The sequence below is a fragment of the Gigantopelta aegis genome, chromosome 4, assembly GCF_016097555.1.
Source record: "Gigantopelta aegis isolate Gae_Host chromosome 4, Gae_host_genome, whole genome shotgun sequence".
Taxonomy (NCBI): domain Eukaryota; kingdom Metazoa; phylum Mollusca; class Gastropoda; order Neomphalida; family Peltospiridae; genus Gigantopelta; species Gigantopelta aegis.
The window spans coordinates 17,830,382-17,852,419 of record NC_054702.1 but is presented as its reverse complement, the minus strand read 5'-3'; the positions used below and the strand labels follow the sequence as shown (position 1 = coordinate 17,852,419).

The 22,038-nt window shown below is 34.4% G+C and overlaps 1 protein-coding gene across 4 annotated transcripts in view; it reads left to right on the top strand.

The window, feature by feature from the left end:
- Positions 1–21,858, top strand: part of LOC121369619 (tubby-related protein 3-like) — a 92,321-nt gene extending 70,463 nt beyond the window's left edge. For 3 of the 4 annotated variants that reach the window (XM_041494642.1, XM_041494643.1, XM_041494641.1), the window contains 12 exons: positions 4,135–4,180; positions 5,219–5,390; positions 6,190–6,255; positions 8,882–9,049; positions 10,129–10,382; positions 11,218–11,439; positions 12,209–12,321; positions 14,852–14,951; positions 15,430–15,528; positions 16,997–17,084; positions 18,605–18,688; positions 19,116–21,858. In XM_041494642.1, the coding sequence (XP_041350576.1) occupies positions 4,135–4,180; positions 5,219–5,390; positions 6,190–6,255; positions 8,882–9,049; positions 10,129–10,382; positions 11,218–11,439; positions 12,209–12,321; positions 14,852–14,951; positions 15,430–15,528; positions 16,997–17,084; positions 18,605–18,688; positions 19,116–19,249 (1,546 nt within the window). In that variant the 3' untranslated portion in view covers positions 19,250–21,858. The remainder of the gene's footprint in view (positions 1–4,134; positions 4,181–5,218; positions 5,391–6,189; positions 6,256–8,881; positions 9,050–10,128; positions 10,383–11,217; positions 11,440–12,208; positions 12,322–14,851; positions 14,952–15,429; positions 15,529–16,996; positions 17,085–18,604; positions 18,689–19,115) is intronic. The other variant, XM_041494644.1, reaches the window with a different exon arrangement.
- The last annotated feature ends 180 nt before the right edge of the window (positions 21,859–22,038 follow it).

The window sequence follows — 22,038 nt, the reverse complement described above, 5'->3', positions numbered from 1 at the left end:
TAGCAGAGATGTGTGCGTATATTAATAGAATCTATCACTGTTGTCCCAAGGGTTAGAATTGCCTTATCTATATCTCACAACAGTGATTGATTCTTTTTCTTGCCCATTAATTTTGTAAGCGATGGTTTGTTTATTGTAAAACGATTCGTAAACATTTTACATACAAGCTCATTTAATCATATGCGGGGAAAATATAGTCCACCTCATGATGCAATGACATAAAAATATAACAACTTAATAACAAATATAAAGTTAAAAATATTAATTTGTTTAAATATTTTTAAAACAATGATACAACGTGAGATGGCAAACAGAATTCTGAAAACCATCACGTCAATCGTTGTATAGCATGAGTTATGACGTCACGCGTATGTAGAAATTGTCTAGCCCTCGGGTCGGACAGATTTATCTAGCCCTAGGCTCAGACAGATTTTTCTAGCACCGTGTAAAAGCTGGATAACCCTGTCAGTGGGCAAGAAATATATATATTTATATATATATATAGAGAGAGAGAGACAGAGACAGAGACAGAGAGACAGAGACAGAGAGATTACCAGAGTGTTTTTATCATATAATAGGAATACATTATTTTTATTCCTAATATATGGTATTGACGATACCGTAATACACGAGGGTAATAATCTCTTTATCATATAAGCTCAAGCTTAATACAACATGTTTTTGTAAACTGTACACGCAACTTTAATTGCAGTCCGCCATTACTAGATATTCAAGTGACGTAAGAATATGTGGCGCTGTGTATGTTTTAATGGAAATGACGTCACCGCCATTACTAGATATTCAAGTGACATAAGAATATGTGGCGCTGTGTATGTTTTAATGGAAATGACGTCAAACTCGAATGACGTCATTTTGGATGTCCTTGCATCAAAATAAAGTTATGCCTAACGTTTTTTGTTTTTTGAACACTGGACAGCTTTCAGTGTCAAATTGCCATTGAAATGTTTTTATTTGATGACTATGAATGCATACGTTAATCATGGAGTGTCACCCAAGTACGTTTGCTTAAAAGTCAATAAACCTAGTGCCGAGACCTCGACTAATTTACATCCAATTTGCAAAGTTATCAAATTCTTAAAGTATGTGATCTGAAAAATATCACATACTTTGATTGCATTGAAAATGTAAGATATATGATAAATATATATATATATACACACATACATACAGTTGAATCCCGTTGGCTCGAACCCCGTCGGTGCTCGAGAAAGTGTTCAACCCATCGGGTAGTTCGACCGAACCATTCGGTCAACATCGAATATTTCCGTAATGTCAGTTAGACAGTTGAATTAGATACAAATTGTGTAATACATGTAAATGCACTGAAATCAAATAAATAAATGGCAAATTCTTAATCTGTATTTACATGAATTTATTACTAAACAATTTGAATATTTCAACAATAAAAAACGCAGCACTGTCCACTTTCCAGAAATGTAGTCGTTTTCAAAGTAACCCTTTATGCTCAGGCCCGTTTGTCCACTAATTGTTTGATTGGTATCACAGTTCATCTAACAGTTGCAGTAACACCAGACCTGTCAACCTTTAGACAAGAGAAAGCAGGAGGTGTGTGTTGAAAAAGCAGGAGATTTTGTCAAAAAGCAGGAGATTTTTAAATTCACACAATTTAACCCAAAATCGCAAGATTAAAAAAAAAAAATTATTACAATAAGTTATATGAATACTTTATAATGTCATATATACTTCTTAACCTTAGATCTTGGCATTAAAAAAAATAAAAAAATATTAATATTTTTTTTTTTTTTTTTTTTTAAAGTTTAAATATTATTATGATTTAATACATATTTAAAAAAAAAAAAAATATTATCCAAAAATGTTAAGAACATGAACAAGAAATAAAAATTTTAATTAGTACATTTACGGTATTACACTTACAGCCTTACAGGTTGCGTTACATTATCATTTGTGGTTAATGTACCTAAGTACCAAAGACAAATTTATATAAATCTTATAAATTAATATTCAGTTTTTACTATAATGAGGAACGGTGGCGTGGTACTTATTGAAAATCATTATAATGATGCAATAAACATTGTATTTTCATTAATCATAAGTAAAACCTCATTACGGACATCGTGTGAAATATACCGGAATTATACCCATTTCCGTGAGTAACTTTATGTCAATGTCAAACACAACATTTTTTAATTGTACAAAAATAATTTCTTGAAGTGTACCCTTATAACCAACATTTTACTGCACAAACATACAAAATTAACTGACACAAGTATGTTTATACAGTTAATTGGTCTTTTCGTTGTCTTGCTGTGACATGTGATTTTAACATGCATCGTGTGTATCGCTGTCAACTCGGAGTCTGGCAGTTCAGATTCGTCATAGTTGCATTATGTAATCCAGTGGGAAGACATTTTACAATTCAGAGGTGTTATTAGAACTAAATTGGATAGTTTTTTTTTTTTTTATATGGCAACACTGAATGTCAATACACAGCCTGTTGAATTAGCGGCAACACGCTTTGTAGCCATTACGATGACAACAAACATTATAATTACATGTCATTTTATAAACTCCATGTGCTTTTTTAACAATATAAATAGGCTATCCCACAATTTTCACTTCGGCAAAGGTTAAACAGTCGGGACAATTCGGCCTGTTACATTCTCAGAAGCCGAAAGTAGTCGACATTTGCCGAATGAGAAAAAAAGGCAGAGTTACTTCCCTTCTGTTATTTTGACAAAAGAGGATCGATTTTTTTTATACTTACAAAAATGTCATTTAAAAGGAGAAACTGTCTCCCGCACAGGTGAAAGGAGATTTGATCAAATACCGGGAGACTCCCGCGGAATCCGGGAGGGTTGACAGGTCTGAGTAACACTAGCTGTACTTGAAAGATCATTACCGATAATCGCTTAACAACCAACATGACAAGTGTGGTGTCGAAAGGATTGCATGGCTAGTGTTGCGATTCCCCGATTCATCTATGTCTGCGTCGTTAAATAAAACATTTCTTTCTTTCTTTCAATAGTTCGTTCCGCCTCAATAATTAATCCGAAAGTTATAATAACCAACTGCGGAAGCGCAGCAATTGTTAGACCTGTTTGTGGTTTGCCATAAGGCCAAATAAAAAAAAGAGTTGGTGATCGTCCCCACCCGTACCTAAAAAATGCACCCGCCCCTGAAATTATTATATTTTTTATTTTGTTAAAAACTTACAAATGCGTCGAGATAGCAGCAATTCAACTTTCGTAAGCACCGTAACTGGTTAAACCATCACCAGGTCCATCTGGCGGCCAGTGAAGGAAGTACAACATCCAGGCGCATGCACTGTTGACTGCTACTCCTGGTCTCCAGGGTTTTATAAAGTTTTTTACAGAAAAAAACACCCTCCCCCCCCCCCCCCCCCCCCCCCCCCTTGTTTGTGTGATCAAAAGGACGATCACCAACAATTTTTTTATTTGGCCTAATTGATATTTGATGGATCACCAGTTCGAGGGATATATAGCTATTAACATAGATGGGACTGACAATTTAGTTCGAGCGAAGGCTTATAGTCGACCCTGGACGTGTTCGACCCTTCAGCAGTTAATATAATGGTTTACTGAACAAAAAACTCGGGACTTAGTTTTTGGTTCGAGCGTTGCGGTTTGATCGACCCTTCCGAGGTCGAGCCAACGAGATTCTACTGTGTGTATGTGTGTGTGTATATATATATATAATCCTGATAGATGGATAGATATAGAAAAGCAGACATGAATCTTAGTTGCAAATGAATGAAAATACACATATACATTCTATATACCGGTACCAATCCTGATTGGATTGGAAATCAAGCTTAGGTCCTATTGGGTTCACAGACAACAATCGACTGTAACCTGTTGTACCTCAGGCAGGAGTTCTGTCAAGAGTTGTGTTGGTTCTTTGTAGCATTATTTTACACCTTTACTAAATATATCTTCACTTGCTGAGAGGTAAGACAGATCATTTGTTTTCAAGTCTTGTAAACCGAGTCAGGTGATTGTTTGAAAATGTCATGTTTTTGTTAAAGACCATTTTAATTATGAAATGTTGTGTGAAGTTGTTAGATACTGTTGTATTTCTTTTGTCTGATATATTCATTGTCTTTGTTTTCAGTATCAATGAACAGGATGAGTACCAACGTGCCAAGCTGCATCAACAGGTAGGGGGGACTGGTTCATCAACTGAAACTTAAAATAGGGTCAAGCAGTTTTTTAACTAGTATTATAAAAAGTACTCTGGATCTTTCACGCTGCTTAATATGTAACTTACAATCACATGCACATGCACGCATACACACAGACACGCAGACACACACACACACTCGTGCACACACACACAGACTATTGTGTGTAAATTGTATATTCTAATTAACTTTGTATATAACACAAAATTTGATTGGCTAATCAAATCCATTTGCAGCTTTAAATCCAGCATTAACATGTCGGAAATTTGGGGTTTCCCCAAGAGCTTGTTTACATGTTCATATGCTACTTCTCGCTGTTTAGTTGGATGTACTTACTTTTAAAATACCAACTTTAAATCTTTTTTTGAAGTAAAATGCGTTCTCTAAATTTTATGACGTAATTGCTGTTTATAAACGTTTGTGTGACATCATGTGTGTGACGCTGACAGAAATGCGGAAGTAAGTAACGGTAACTATGCCAAATTATTAATCTTCCTTGTCGTAATGAGTATTCGAAAGAAGTGAAGTCTGTAATAATGGCTAGTATTGTCATTAAAAAAACCCTATAAAATACAAAAACGATATTAGGAGCAGCAGTTGTATTACATGTTAAAATATATTTTTTAATCTGCTTGCACTAGAATTATTTTTTAAGGTGGATGACTTCAAACACGATAGTAGTGACCAGGTTTTTGTTAACACTGTCATTCTGATTAAATAATTATTTAAACGATTTTTAAAAAGAAAATGCATTGATTGAATTAGAATGGGGATAACTGTGTCGTATTTGACCACTTACAGACATTCATCCTGGTTTTATAGTCGCAAATATGTTGTTTACCATCTCCGGTCTGCGTCACGGGTAAAACTCAAATTTTCTACTGTAAAAGCAGCATTAACATCCACATATGGTTAAATACAACATAGTTATCCCCAAATTACAAAGGGAATCGTTGACAAACATGACTGTTTATTTTTTACTGAATCTTAAACTCAACTTATTTTCCCTTTCAGCGAAACATTATTGAGAAGCAGAATCGGAAGAAGAGGCAAACGCCAAACATTATGCAACCAAATCAGGATTCCCGTCCATCATCTGGGCGAAAGAATCGCGAAGACTCGAGGCCGCTCGTCAAAGATTCCATTCCCAAAGTATCCACGCCGACAGACTTTGGTAAAACCAAACGTACTTATAAGCTTTTTGCACTTCACTTCTTCTTAGATAGCACTTACTAATGCTTCCATATGTGGTGTCCTAGTGCGGTGGTTCTGAACCAGTTTTTATGGTGAGCATACCTGTCGTGTGTCAGTGTGAGGCATTAAATAACTCCTCATCTCCTCACAGCAGTACATGTCACAGTTATTCTCATCAGACAGATGAGATGCAATAACTCTAAAGACCTGTATTGAGAAATCTCAGACCAGAGTTTGTTTTTCATTACAATTAAACATTTACTGTTGTATTTTTAACTTTTTATAATGAACTTAAAGAGCTTTGTTTTGGTGTGGGGGGGGGGGGGGGGGGGGGGGGGGGGGGGGGGGGGGGGGGGGGGGGGGGGGGGGGGGGGGGACGTAGCCCACTGGTAAAGCGCTCGTTTGATGTGTGGTCAATTTGTGATTGATCCCCGTCAGTGGGCCCATTGGGCTATTTCTCGTTCCAGCCAGTACACCACGACTGGTATATCAAAGACTGTGGTATGTGCTATCCTATCTGTGGGATGGTGCATATAAAAAATCCCTTGTTGCTAATGGAAAAATGCTGTGGGTTTCCTTTCTAAGACTAAAAATTACCAAATGTTTGACATCCAGTAGCCGATGATCAATAAATCAATGTTAATAAATAAATAAAACAGTGTTGTTAAACAAAACAAACTTTAATCTCCCTGGGGCTGCATGGGCCCTGGTTCAGAACCGCTGCTGTGGTGCATTCTGATAATTAATCATTGCTTGATTCTGATACTGATTTATTTTACTATATTGTACAGTCTGTAGAGGTCGCCCAGGAGACCTACTAAATGTGGGCATAATGAGCAGTCAGCCTGTGTATAGAGGTAAAGTGCATGCGTTCATGTGCAGAAAATACGTTCAATACGGTCGAACCTGTTTGTAAAGGCCAACCAAGGACCACACTACCGGCATTTCCCATACTTAAGCCCACCTGAAATGAAGCCCATGGGCTTAAAAACAGGTAAAGTTCACCATATTTAACATGGTCTTAAAATTCAGATGATATTTTTCAACAAAACTCTCCCCTAGGTTACAAAAATATATATATTTACTAGAATGTATGTATGTATTGGCTCTCCTTAATTGAAAGTCAAACTAATAAATGCCTCCTCTGATATGAAAACATGTTTTGCATTAGACTACAGTTGTCATGGAATGATAATTATTATATACTCGATTGCTGTCTGTAGCTTTTGTCTATAATTGTAGTATTGTAGTATAATTCTGGTTTTTTTTTTCTTCAACTTGTTATTTTAAGCCTTGGACCTAATTTCAGATACAACTTTGTCTCCTCCAAGGTTGAATTTTCCGTATTTAAGCCTGGAAAATGTCAGTAAATGTAGTGTCTGTGATCCATCAAGTAGGCAATCTCTATATAGCAGTGGTAACATATGGCAAAAACTTTTCACGTGCAATCTTTTAATTAACATATCCAACATCTGAAAACAAAGGGTCACACTCTTTCTTTTGGATATAACAGAAAGTGTCCTTAAAGTCCCAAAATCTGTTCCATGTCATAATAATTTTAGTGGCACCCATGCTCCTCCACTGGTCAGGTAAAATAACACTTTATTCCTGTGGCATATCTCACCCATGACTGTTCTGTGCTTTAGTTAAGTTTTGAGACACTGCGAACTTTGACTCAGTGAGATGCTATGTTATTTAGTATAGTGCTACCTTCATCAGGGTACAGCACAGACATGTGTGAAGAACTCTTTGTAGACAGATGGTTGTTTTATAAGGTGGCTTGTATGGCAGGTTCGACTGTAGTTACTTGTTTTATTTCATTAAAGAGTTTTGTTGATTTTGTCCATTTACAGCTTCCTACAAAAAGGCATTTATTACATACCTATTCAATCTTACTATAGTGATAAATTTGAAACCGTGTGATAAATTTATTTTGTATTGCACATATGTGTGATCTAGACCGGAACTTTTAAGTGGGAAATTCCCTTTTAATTTTTACTGCAGTTAGCACTTTTTATTTACTTACATCATATATGATTTACAAATTATGTCACATCGTATTTGAAACATTACACAAGGCTGCCGCAGAGTATGATTCTTAACTTTAAGTAAATCCATGAACGGAGTTTTTACCATAGATTTAACAAAGTGTTGTTATGACATTAAATTAAGTGTTTTTTGTAAAACATAAAAGAAGGTATGTAATAAATACAGAACTTCACATACGTGTACGTTGTTTTCACTTCCTATTCATTGCGCTCATTTATTTGGCGAAAGAACATACCATGTGGTATATATTCTTGCACAAAATAAACGTTCTATAAATAAGAAGAGAAAACAACATATGTGAAGTTCTGTATTTATTACACAGGGATTTGATTTTGGATCAGATTATGGTAATGTAGTTTTCCTTTGCAAATTAATTATGGATATGGTGGGATGTGGCTCAATGGTAGAGTGCTCACCTGAGATACACATTGTTAAAGGATTGATCGCCCTTGGTCAGTCCATCATGTTTCCCTCCATTAAGTGCTCTGCAGACTATGGTATGTGTGATCTTGTCTGTGGGAAAGTGCATATATAAAAGATCCCTTTCTGCTATTGGGTTGGAGTAGCCATTTTGAAAGCAGTGGGTTTCCTTCATATTTCAGACTAAGTATTAAAATAACAATATGTTGGACACAAAAAAGCCATGCATGTAGTTTAACCTTTAGACTACTGGATTAATTTTTTACAAAAATACATAAAATAAAGTTCATATTTGAATCTGTAAGTATTACTTTTTTGTGGGTTTTTCTAATTTTTATATTTTAGATCGGTTAATGTTGATTAAAATTAGGCAAAAAATTGAAAAAGTTGCGTTTACTTTTGGGCATTTGTGGCCAGCTGTCCAGTATTTATGTCCATTATTCCCATTAACAGTGGTTTTCTGACCAGAATTTTAAAAAAAGAAAAAGAACTACGATTCATATCCCAGTATTTGGTGATTTTCGTTGTTGGTAAAACAATCAAATTTATTATCAAATTAGCTGTCACAATCAGCTATCGACCCCTGAAAATTACTGCTACGTGCCGCCATTGTTGTCAAGTGAAAATACTTGCCGAAAACCAATTTTTCAACTCAAAATTCCAAGGTATACTCCATTGAAAAAACAAAGTCTAAAAAACCCAGAAGCTGACTTGTCTTCCATTTCCTGTTACTAAATCGCTTCTGGTGAGTGTCGTGTGCAAAACAGTGTACAGTATGTCGACTGGCAAGCTATCTTGCCTGCAGTAGTCAGAAAGTTGAAATACATGTACCTTTTGCAGTCTCATTAATAAACTATTTCCTTTCATTTCATTCTGGGTTATTGGTGTTTTGCATCTTCTTGTTGTTTTTGTTTGGGTTTTTTGTTTTTGTTTTTGTTTGATGTTTGTTGTATTTTTCAGATCTTCACTCAGTATCATAACATGATTGTAAAGGTTTGATTGTTCTCTTTGCAGCGTATGATGGCCCAGGAGCCTATGAGATGAGTGGTCAGGATGCGTCGGTCACTTCACAGAGATCCCTGACACCACAAACCAAAGTGCAAGTTTTAAATGTCACCGACACCGTGTCAAAAGACTATGAAAGTGATACAGACAGTGACGACATTCCTACAATACAGTCTGGTTAGTCGTCACAGCTTCCATTCCAAGACGGTTGACATTTAAATGGCCTGTTGCATGTTAAAAATTAATTAGTTTTGCCAGTTTAAGAACACCCGACTATATTTGCAGTAACCCAAGAGTCTCATAAATCGAGACTTGATAAAAATAGGCCAAGTGACTAATTTTATTTTCCAGTAACAATGACCATATGTCAGGAATCTAATGCAGCTTGACTAATGTGTTGAAGTGTCATTGAAGTCATTGTTCCGCTGTTATCTTTCTGCTGTCTAGTGCAGTAGCTTAAAAGTGTGCAGCTCCAAAAGTGTTCTTTCTTTGATACTGAGACCGATGGAATATTACATCACTACTTTTTGATAATGTCTTTATTTGTTGAGATTTAGACACGACTGCAAGAACATATCTGGAGGGATGGTGAGGGGAGTACAATCTCTAGTGCGGGGGCCACAGTATCCAGTGTGGAATGGGAGCACAAGCCAGATTTTCTAATTTATTTATATATAGTAGAACAAAAGCAGACATTTCTTACTAAAATGGGTTGGGTGGGTGGGTTGTACACAGACCCAGGCCCCCCCCCCCCCCCAGCCCCTTTGGCGACTACAGGCCTGTTAAATATTTAATGTCATGGCAAGTTTTAATGAGCCTTTTTAAGCATTAAATAACTGAGCTAAATTTATTAACACCTTAATTTGCCTGCTGCAGCAATGATGTGTTGGCAAGACATTCAATTATATGAAATTTATTATAATACATTCTGCTGGCTGTAAGTTATTAATCACTAAAATATTAGTATCAATTGTATAATATGGATATTCATCTCAATACATGCTAAAAAACAAACAAATTAATTTTAAAAATGTTTTTTGTTTGTTTTACTCTTTTTTTTAAATTAAAAGATGAGGTAAGCAAGACATTTAATGTCGTAAAATTCATGCTATAACACACACTGCTCACTAAAAATAAACTGGCTGCTAATATTTAAAATAAAATTATAAATACTTTACCCACTTAATGTGGGAAACATTGTCACTAATATTATACTATACATGTAGTATACAGTATGTTAATTACTAATATTTCAGAAGGAGACTCGTTGACGCCACTGACCGTGGGTCGAACCCAGCGCCAAAACACCCCGACGAGGACAGCCCCCCGGATCATTACCGACCCCGAGGACGATGATGTGGACACAGAGAGCATGCCCATCGCACCACAGCCGCCACGTTCACCCAACCTACGCACAGCCAACCATGGACTCCTGCAGAACGACAATCAGCCACTCGTGGTCCCACCCTCCTTCAACACACAGCCAGCCGCTGACAGATACAATGATAATGTAAGTTTCACATGAAAGTACTTAACAGATACAGTGATAATGTAAGTTTCACATGAAAGTACTTAACAGATACAGTGATAATGTAAGTTTCATGTGAAATTCCATAACAGATATATGATAATGTACATTTTACTTCAAATGCCTTCCCTGATATTTTGATAATGTACGTTTCACTTGAAATTCCTTCACTGATATAATGATAATATTAGCTTCATGTGAGATTCCTTATGATATATGATAATGTATGTTTTATGTGAAATTCCTTAATGGATATAATGATGACATAAGTTTCACATGAAATTCCTTTACAGATATATGATAATGTACTTTTCACTCATAATTCCTTCACTGATATACCGGTAATGATAATGTTAGCTTTATGTGAAATTCCTTATGATATATGATAATCTATGTTTCGTGTGAAATTTCTTAACGGATATAATGGTGACATATGTTTCACTTAACAGATAAAATGATAATGTAATTTTCTCAAGAATAGATACAATGATAATGTAAGTTTCTTCTGAAATTCATTAACAGATATAATAATGTAAGTTTTCACTTGAAATTTCTTCACCTCTCAGGCATATTATGGTGTGCTGTTTTGCAGCCAGCATATATAAAATCTCATGTGTTTGCATAAATAGTCCTAGAACATGGACTTTTTCAAATGATGACTTGAGTGTTTGCAAAGTCTTTGTCCAGATATTTTCATAATTTATTGCTTTAATCATCATTCTTTAACAGTCAGGATCTTATATGCATAAAATAATTGAATATTTATATTTTTACATTTCTACGTTATTGGGACTGATTTTTCTGTATTTTATCCTAGGCACAAGCCCAGGAGGGTAACAATGCGGAGGGGCCTGCTATGGGTGCGGGTTGTCCTCACTCGTACACCCCAGATCCCGGAGAGGATCTCGATGAGTTTGTGATCAAGCCGGCACCTCAAGGCGTGACAGTCAAGTGTCGGATTACTCGAGACAAAAAAGGAGTCGACAGGGGAATTTTTCCAACCTATTACTTACACATGGAGAAAGACGACGGTAAAAAGGTATGAGGATACTGATCATTTGTTTATTAAAAAAAAAAAATAATCTTTTTTATGTTTTTTCCCCATGTTTATATTAAATTACGGTTCAAGCATACTGTCTTGAGTACACTTTGTCAATCAATCTGGGCTTTCTCTCATGAGGTATGTGAAAGGCAAATAAATTGTAATACAAAATACACACAGTCTGATTATATGTCATGGAACTGATATGTTACTTGGCATAATGATAAACGATGGACTTACGTCAAAAGACAAGTATGTGTTAAACCAGCACCTCATTTTATTTGAATTATAAATTGGTGTTACCAAAAGATGGAGAACATGGGCCAAATTTACAAAGCCTGTTTATGTCTGGCATATATGTAATTTCATACATTTACAATGCTTAAACAGATACTTTTAAGAAATAAAGACCGTAAATTTCGGTCTCATGTTTTTGAAGGAATCAGAGGTGCTGACATCCAATAAAGCTGAACTGTGGCAGTAGAATACACTGTAATGTTTGCAATAAAATGATTTCTGTATATATATTCTAATTCAAAATTAAGAATAATGAATTGTGATTTTTTTTTAAGTTTTAAAGATGAAACGATCACATTGTTTTCCACAATTATGTTACAATTATTTGTGATCAACATTTATCAACTACCATTTTCCTAAAATGTTCATAATAACATTTTTTAAGATATTTTATATTTAAATGTGTTTATTTTTTTTTCAATGTAAACAAGGACAGAGATGTCTATTTTCTTTCGGGTTTTTTCTGTAGACATTTTTGCTTGCTGGTCGTAAGAGAAAAAAGAGTGCTACATCAAATTATTTGATATCAACCGACCCCACGGACTTATCGAGAGGTGGAGAATCTTTTGTGGGAAAACTCAGGTAGCTATATTACTGGTTAAGCCAGTTAGGCTAAGATCTCTATTTTTCTTTATCATCCATTGAAGGCTTCTGTAGGAGATATCGCTGGCACTATAATTTGCAATATTTTCCTAGGAGATATTGCTTCTTATAATCTTGATTGGTCAAATTTTAATCCCAAGACATTATTTTATTATGTCAGTGTGTATTTTCCAGCGCTAAACCTATCATTAGTGTCGTCATGCCACTATCATTATGCTAGTTAACAAGTCTACCCCTGCCAAATACAGTGACATTCAACCCACATTACTGACATTGTTTACAATTGTCGCAAATGAAAAGAATGATAATGGATTTATCCAGGATATTTTGCCAGGGTCCAATGTCTGATGGGATTGGGAAAAATACTTGGATAATGTTTTCAATGCACTGAATAATGCAGTGCACCACTGTTAAATTACAACCTGTGGACATAATTAAATATACAGTCAAACCTGTAGTAGTGGCCAACTGTAATCAGCAGTCACCTGCCTTAAGCAGCCACTATTTTCCCTCCCAAACAATTTATAATGTAAATGCACCTGTAATAAGCGGTCACCTGTCTAACGCAGCCAGCGACCACCTAAATCAGATCTCTAATCACTAAAATACCTGTATTAAGTAAATGTTTACTGTTATATAAAAGGGATATTTTAACAACAGCGATAAGGTGCAGCAAATAACCTATCTTCACACCTTCAGGAATACTAGTACCCATTCAATCCCGACATCTCAACTGTGTATCAGTTAAGAAAGTATGATTCTGGAATGCATCTAATTGCCTCTGGGCAGGCTACGCTTGACATATTTAGATTCACTTACTATGACAATCCACCGTATGAAGTAGGATTTAAATAATTAAATGGAAAAAGAAAACAAACTTGTTGAGAATGGTTAATTTAATACATTCCAGTTGTATTTTTTCTGAAGGAGGTGACATGTTAAAAGTTGATTTATAGTCAACTGTGAAGCACACATCCGTTAGCAGTATAGACGGTAAAACAAGAAACAACAACAAATGTTTTAAAGACTATACTTGGCAACCTGTAATCAGCGGTCACCTTTCTTAAGTGGCCACTTTTATCTACTCTCTTGTGTGACCACTTAAGACAGGTTTGACTGTATATATTGGGAATTTTTAGTTCTGAAATTGGGAATTTTCAGTGTTACATTCTTTTTGGAAGGGGCCTATGTTCGGTCCCACAGACCGCCTGGATAAATTCCTGGATGCACATATCTGATAAGTTTTGTTATTACTTTTTCTTTGTAAATATTTGACAGTAATTCTTGAACTATGCATGGAAGTTCCTGATTTAGTGGAAGATGTGATGCTTATAAAACATTTTGAGTCTAAACTTGACACTATAAGAGTCTGAGACTTTAATGTCAATTTCATTTCCTCAGACATTTTTTTATGGTGCTTACATTTTTAGTATCAGTTATGTGTGTGTATACACACACACACACACACACACACACACACACACAGAGTTGAATCCCGTTGGCTCGAACCCTGTCAGTTAGTTCAACCCAACCATTCAGTTAACATCGTATAAGTGTAACTCGGGACTTCATATTTGGTTCGAGCGTTGCAGTGTATACGACCCTTTCACTACTGTGTATATATATATATAATCAAACAAAAATAATGGAGTGGGGGAGTGGGTTGAAAGAAAACCTTTTTAGTGTTTAGTTTAGAATGTCCCAACTACTGTACCATGATTGATATATAAAAGGCTTTGGTATGTGCTGTCCTGTCTGGAAAAGTGCATATGATAGACCCTTGCCATTAATAGATGGACATGCCTGAACCCATGTTAATAAAGTTATTCTGACTTGGGGAAAAACTATTATATCAGAATTACCAAATATTTGATCTCCAATTGTTGATATCAATAGATTAATGTGCTCTAGTGGTGTCATTAAACAAGATACATTTTTAACTTTACAACTAGCAACAACAAAAATTATTATTTTATTGGGGTTTTGTTTAGTTTTGGGTTTTTTAATATTTTGTTAGTAATGTATTTGACTGCAAATGTTAGACACTCTTATTTAGAACTAACACACACACACACACACACACACACACACACAAAAGAAGTGTTGTGGTTTTTTAGGGGGATGCAGATTTATTTTAACACATTTATTACCACAGAAGCAAATAGGAAGGAAGGAAATGGTTTATTTAACGACACACTCAACACATTTTATTTATGGTTATATGGCGTCAGACATATGGTTAAAGACCACACATGTTGAGAGAGGAAACCCGCTGTCGCCACTTCAGAAGCTACTCTTTTCGATTAGCATCATTAGGATCATAGTGTATGGGTTTCTGATCAACAATTATTTTACTTTTGTACTAAATATTGATTCTAATTATTATTTCATATGGTCTCTATTCATCTGATGTATTAACTCAAGATCAGAACCAAAAGGATATCTTATTTCTCAATTTACTAGTATATGTGTGCTGAATAGAGATATATGTTGAGTTGTTACATTGCAGGTCAAATCTCCTTGGTACTCAGTTCACGTTATTTGACAATGGAGAGAATCCCAAGAAAAGTGTTGATGGTGCCAGAAGAGAAATGGTGGCTGTTGCATATGTAAGATGAACTTCAATAATTTGGATAAATGTTTGTGTATTGGTAGTTCAAAGGGAGACAAGAAGCATCGGTGATGTCCCATTTAATATTGTTATTATCCTTTTATGTATTTTCTTTATTTGGACAACATGTAATTTTTGAAGAAAAAATTATAATAATTTGACTAAGACATTAATAATTGGGTTACGTTTTCCTGTTGGAATAGATAAAAGGAGATATATATAAGTAATGTTCAGTTTAGTATCCTAGTTATCTCCCTTTACAATATTTTCTTTTTATATAGACAGCAGATTTTTTTTTTTTTAAGATTTAGCTGATAATCCAAACCACGATTGAGTAAAGTATAAATATTCAGCATATTTGTTAATATAATTATAATTAACTACTGTAAAATTATACTTTTTGTCAAATCTAGTATGGTATGTTTTTAATTGTTATATAATTTTGGTGCTTTTTTTGTTTCTTTATTTCTCTACAGGAAACAAATGTTTTAGGATTTAGAGGACCAAGAAAAATGACCGTAATCATTCCAGGCATGAATTTGGATCATGACCGAGTAGACATCAAACCCAGAGGGGTATGTAGTAAATTATTTAGATAATTTTCTTCACATATTGTATGAAATAATAGTACAAATTATTTGTGGATTTTTATTAATAGGAAAGGAAAGCTTGGACCACTAACAAAGTGAAAGATTTGTTTGTTTGTTTTGTTTAATGATACCACTAGAGCAAATTGATTTCTTATTCATTGGCTATTGGATGTCAAACACAGTCATTTTAACACAGTCATAGAGAGGAAAACCTCATTTTTCCATTAGTAGCAAGAGATCTTTTATATGTACCATCCCACAGACACGTACCACGACCTTTGGTATACTATTCCAATAGTCCAGTGGGTCCACTGATGGGGATCAATCCTAGACCAACCATGCATCAGATGTGCGCTTTACCACTGGGCTTTGTCCCATCCCTGGAAGATTTTAGTTCATTCGAATTGGCTGTTGAATATTCAAATGGACTTTTGTATTTGCTGGAGTTTTGGGGGGGGGGGGGGGGGGGGGGGGGTCTAAATTAACATGAGGCTGGGGCTAAGTGGTTTTACTAATATATTGATGTTTTTACATTTTTCATGTTCATTTTCACAATTTGTAACATGTTTCTGTGATTGTTAATGACGAATATCATACTTTTCTGCATGTTTATGTTTAGCAGGCCATCGGTCTACAGGCTGGTAGGTACTGGGTTCGGATCCCAGTCGAGGCATGGGATTTTTAATCCAAATACCGACTCCAAACCCTGAGTGAGTGCTCCGCAAGGCTCAATGGGTAGGTGTAAACCACTTGCACCGACCAGTGATCCATAACTGGTTCAACAAAGGCCATGGTTTGTGCTATCCTGCCTGTGGGAAACGCAAATAAAAGATCCCTTGCTGCCTGTCGTAAAGAAGAGTAGCCTATGTGGCGACAGCGGGTTTCCTCTAAAAACAGTGTCAGAATGACCATATGTTTGACGTCCAATAGCCGATGATAAGATTAAAAATCAATGTGCTCTAGTGGCGTCGTTAAATAAAACAAACTTTACTTTACTTTTGTTTATGTTTAAGAACTGGTAACAGTAAAACCAATGTGGTGGTGTGCTTGAATTTGAGTGGTCACAATGTAAAGCTGTTGAATTTACCAAAACCCATCAAAAGTACTTGAATTTGAGAAAGTCATCTTGAAGAGTGCTTCAATTTCATATTTCCTTTGATAAATGTTAAAATTTACCTCCATCAAGTTTATTTTCTCGTAATTGCAAAAATTTGTCAGCTGTTATTCTTAACAGTTACTACCGGTCATCATCATTTTATCACAAATATTGAAATTTGGTGAATATGCTGTTATGAATACTGACAAAAATATATGAGACTAAGTGTTACCAATTGAAAACTATGAATGCCAAAGCCCTTGAAAAATAATTTTACAGTGAAAAGTAGTTAAAGTACTTAAATTTTGCCTTCTAAATTGTGTCTGAACCTGGTGTTGTGTTTTTGTGTTCTTTCAGGATCACGATGGCTTGATAGAGCGTTGGAAAAGAAAGAATATGGAGAACTTGTTAGAACTTCACAATAAAACACCTGTTTGGAATGATGGTGTGTCTTTGTTTCAAGCTCATTTTATAATTAAATTTAAAAAAATTTAAAGCCCCTAACCTTCGTTGCTAATCAGTGTAAAACATTTTTGTACTGGTAATTTATACATCACTTATAACAGTTTGCTTAACTTATTAGTTTCCACACATCTTATATGTTTCTGGTTGTCGCAGTGGTTGTATTAACTCAAAATCAGTTTTATGTATAATTTTTGTTTAAAGTACCGTATATTGCCGTGTATTAGCTGACTCCTTGGATAAGCCGACCTCTTATTTTGCCTCTAAATATTAAGTACAAAATCATTGACCTTGTATATAAGCTGATGTCATCTTTTGTCCAGTTGTATGTTGTATTGATTTCAATAATACTGTCAACAAATAGACTTGTGCTTTTCTTTTTCATTATATTTTTTTCCTCTTTACCTATTACAGACACAGTAATCATAATCACAATTATTGCGGCAATGCTAACGGCTACCAAGCTGTGCAAAAATAATTTAGCACCGATAAATCTTAACAGGAAAATAAACAATTCAAGCTGTAACAACATACCACTGCACACAAGTAATTGAATTATTCACTGGACAGCAAAAAGTAAACTCATTAAGGCATGTTTAATCCCCCACCAAACATGGAGAGAGAGAGAGAAACGAAAGATTATGTAGTCTGTGACTGTTGTTTACTGTATATGGTATGGTCATGTGACAATTGTGGGAGTAATAATGAGCTTAATTTATTTATGGCAATACAGTCAAACCTGTCTTAAGCGGTCACACAAGGGAGTAAGGCAGGTGGGCGCTGAGTACAGGTTGCCACATATATAGTCTTTAAAACATATGTTGTTGTTCCTTGTTTTAGTGTCTTTACTGCTAATTAATGGATGTGTGCTTCACAGTTTACTATAAATAAACTTTTGACATGTCGCCTCCATCAGGAAAAACTGTAACTGGAATGTATTAAATTAACCGTTCTCAACAAGTTTGTTTTCTCTTTCCATTTAATTATTCAATTTCTACTTCATGCGGTGTATTGTCATAGTAAGTGAATCTACAAATGTCAAGCGTAGCCGCCCAGAGGCAATTAGATGCTTTCCATAGTCATACTTTCTTTGTTGATACACAGTAGAGATATCTAGAGATAAGCTGTGAAAGGCTTTACGGGTCTGATCAAAATTTATAAGTTGCAGTCGGGAGTATTTTCAATCGGAATTTTATGAACCAATTTGTTGCCTTCATATACAGGCCGACTCTCTTCTTTGGAAAGTATTTCTAGACTTCAAAAGTCGGCTAATACACGGTAATATACGGTATGTTTGAAATCGGGCATTTTAATTAATACATTGTAAGGTTTTCTGTAATCCTTTTTACTATTTTAATAGTAGATCAGTCAGGAGTTAGGTTTTGGTGGTTTTCTTAATATCTTGAAAAATAAATACTGGAATAAGAAATTATTGCTGACAGAAGTTATTAAATGATTAAATGTTGTCTTTTTCTGTGTACATGTTCTGTTTGTGTTTTTCAGAAACCCAGTCATATGTGCTAAATTTTCATGGCAGAGTAACACAAGCTTCAGTTAAAAACTTTCAGATAGTTCATGATAATGATGGTGAGTATGTTTATATTGTTAGTATGACGTACTTTTCATCTGTGCAAAGTAAAGGAGTCGACATGGTTTGAATAAATTTGTATGTTCATGCTAGTGACAGCGCATCTGTGATCAACACCCCAACAACTGGTATATCCAGGTCATGGTATGTACTGTGGTGTGTGGGAAAGTGCATATATAAGATCCCTTGCTGCTAATGGGAAAATGTAGCCAGTTTTCTCTAAGATTTCATATAAAAAATTACCAAATGTTTGACATCCAGTAGTCGATGATGAATAAATCTAGTGGTGTCATTAAACACAACAGACTTTTAACTTTACTAGGATAAACACCATTCTAAATTTCGCACACCAATTGAAGGATCATCAGTGAGATTTTGAATTTCCTTTCCCCATCGCTAATTGATTTTCTGTTATATATTTTTCAGTGGACTATATTGTGATGCAATTTGGGCGTGTTGCTGAGGATGTGTTTACGATGGACTTTAACTACCCTATGTGTGCGCTTCAAGCATTTGGAATTGCTCTCAGCAGTTTTGATGGCAAGTTAGCCTGTGAATAAACAAACCAAGAAGTGGCCAATTTCTGTATCGTTTTATTCGTGGGGAGGCTGCCGATATGCACAATGCACATGATCTCATGCGTTGTGGTCAGAGTTAGAGAAACACTGTGTGTTTTAAATATTTGCTGCTCAAAACATTTGAGTTGAACTTGTATTAGAGAGGAGTAGGTCTATGGCTGTTTTCTTCAAACAAACCTTTCTTTTAAAGTTCTTCATATTTTGAAAATGAAAAATCTCTATTATTTTATATAGATTTTCACCAAGGGAATATGTGTTTTCTGTCCAAAATGTGTATTCATTCATGAAGGTTTAAAAGGGTTTTTTTCTTCTTCAAAGTACCATTGGAAGTCAAATTGTCTGGTCAAAGAAAACATTTATAAGCAATTGTATTGTTCAGTTGTATGTCACTATTGCTGTCAAGTTTTAAAACTTTACATCAAAGTTGATTTGCGAAGACATAATAATTTTAAAATATATCCCTTCAAAAAAAGCCATGGTAAAGTAAATTTGTGACAGTGGGAAAAAGAAAGCATGAAAGGTGTTTGTCAATAATTCAGTACCAGATTTTAGTCAACTTGCAGGCAGAATTCAACATCTGGACAAAATGGAATACAGAGTGAACATGTATGTTATTTTGCTTGAGATCAGGACTTGCAGAGACTTGCATTATAAATTATTTCTTGTGACATAATAAAAGATTTGTTTACTGGATATAAGTTCCAGTCTGAAAACGAATGCAGTTCCAAATATTACAGTGTATTGTTATTGGTCTATTCCGTCCTGTGGTATAAAGAGGTTTGTTACTTAAAGCATTTGCTTGTTCATTTTAAAATTAACATAATTTCTCTGGAATGTTAAAAATGATTGTCCTAAACTTACAACTTGGCAGTTCTTGTTCTGTAGTTACATGTGTTCATTTAATCCAAACTAGATACATGTAGTTAAATTGCTAATTTGAAGAAAAAAAGTAATTTTGAGATTATTTAAAATCAGTTTGATGATTTTTTATATGCCGTCCTAATGTTTCATACTTACAGATAATTTAGTGTTTTTGATAAACACTGACCATTTTACTTCACAACAAATGGTTTTCATATTAAGACAGCAGTGTGCAGTAGTCTTGGTCTTACATGTAATAAATTTTGTATTACTCAATCTCTACCAATGCTCAGATTTTAATATGCATGTATCTTTACATGAACTGTGAAAGTTAAAAAAAAGCATTTTTGGAGCAGTATTTTATACCAGTTAAACTCCACTATTGTTTTGTTTTTACAGTCAAGTACGGCTTTCTATAGGAAAATAAGACAACATATCTGAGTTGTTTTATGTCATTTCTGACCGATATGCCAGCCATTTTGTGATATGCATTGTAGTTAATGTGTTTCTTTTATTCTAGACTTGTGTTGTAGAATAGATTTTTTTTCTTTTTAATTAAAATAATGCATATTATGTAGTAGTTAGACCAATAGGAATTATTGTGTAGTACATCTTGAATATGCAGAAAGACAATTATGCTCAAAATATTTGTTTTAATTCAGTCTTTCATTTTATGTTTAGATTTAGTGACATATTATAGTTTGGGGGAGGGGGGTATGCAAGATGTTTTTGATGAAAATAATAGGAAAAGCGTTTTTGAAAACAGATTAAAATTTAGAATCTCTGGTGTAATTAAATTTACATCAATCTGAACTTACAATCAATATAAGTTAATAAAAATATTACATTTGTTAATTAATCAAAGATTGGGGGGTTACAGTAGTAAAATAAAATGTTAGTGTGCAAATAGAGTGCTGCAAAGTGTTCAAATAAATATTTGAGTTTTGACATTTATTGAAAAATGAGTGGTAGAAAAAAAATATTTCAATATTTTAAGACCTTTAAACATGATGCAGTGCTTTAAACAAACAAAAAATGAATTGAATATAGTACTTTAAAACTATAAATAAAAAATTAGTTATGAAAGTACAATTTTTAATTATTTATCTTCAGTTATTTATCTCTCTTAAACTATACATTCAACTTTTGACTCGTTCTCTGATTTATCATATCATATGATAGATATGTCGTGAATAAGTGATTTTCATTCTCTATGATTATGTCTTGCATAAATATTTTAATTTGTTGTTAATTATTAACTTTGTCATAATGCACATGAAAAGGCTTTTTAATTTTCTTGATTTTTTTTTTTTTTTTTTTTATATATATATCAACCTTTCAAGTCTTGATATCCAGGTTCAAAAGACTTGAACAAAAATAATTTATATCATTATGGCAGCAGTCAGAAATCCTGGCTATACAATAGATACTGGCCTGATCTAATACACAGACATAATTGCCTAATTGAACGTTCGGAGATAAGATACTGTCTGAACTGAAACTATTGTACCCTCTTTATTTGTTGTTCCTGGGTTATATACTTCACTAAATTAATTTTATGAACATTGTGGAAAGTTAGCAAAGATTAAGATGAGTTGGGTTCTTTGTAATTTTTTATCTACTTAACCACTCTTATATATATATACAGTGAAACCCCTCTAAACCGGACACCCTTGGCACCAAGACAAATGTCCAGTGTTAGAGGGATCTGGTTTAGAGAGGTTAAGTTCTGTTTTGGTTTTTAAAAAGGGACTCTGTAAAACGTCTGGTTTTGATGGAATTCCGGTTTACTGGTCTTGAGAGGTTTCACTGTATATATATATATATATATGTTTTGAGTTTTTTATAAATGAAAAATAAAATAATTGGAAAACTAATTGTACTTTTGTTTATCAGATCAGGCCCCATGC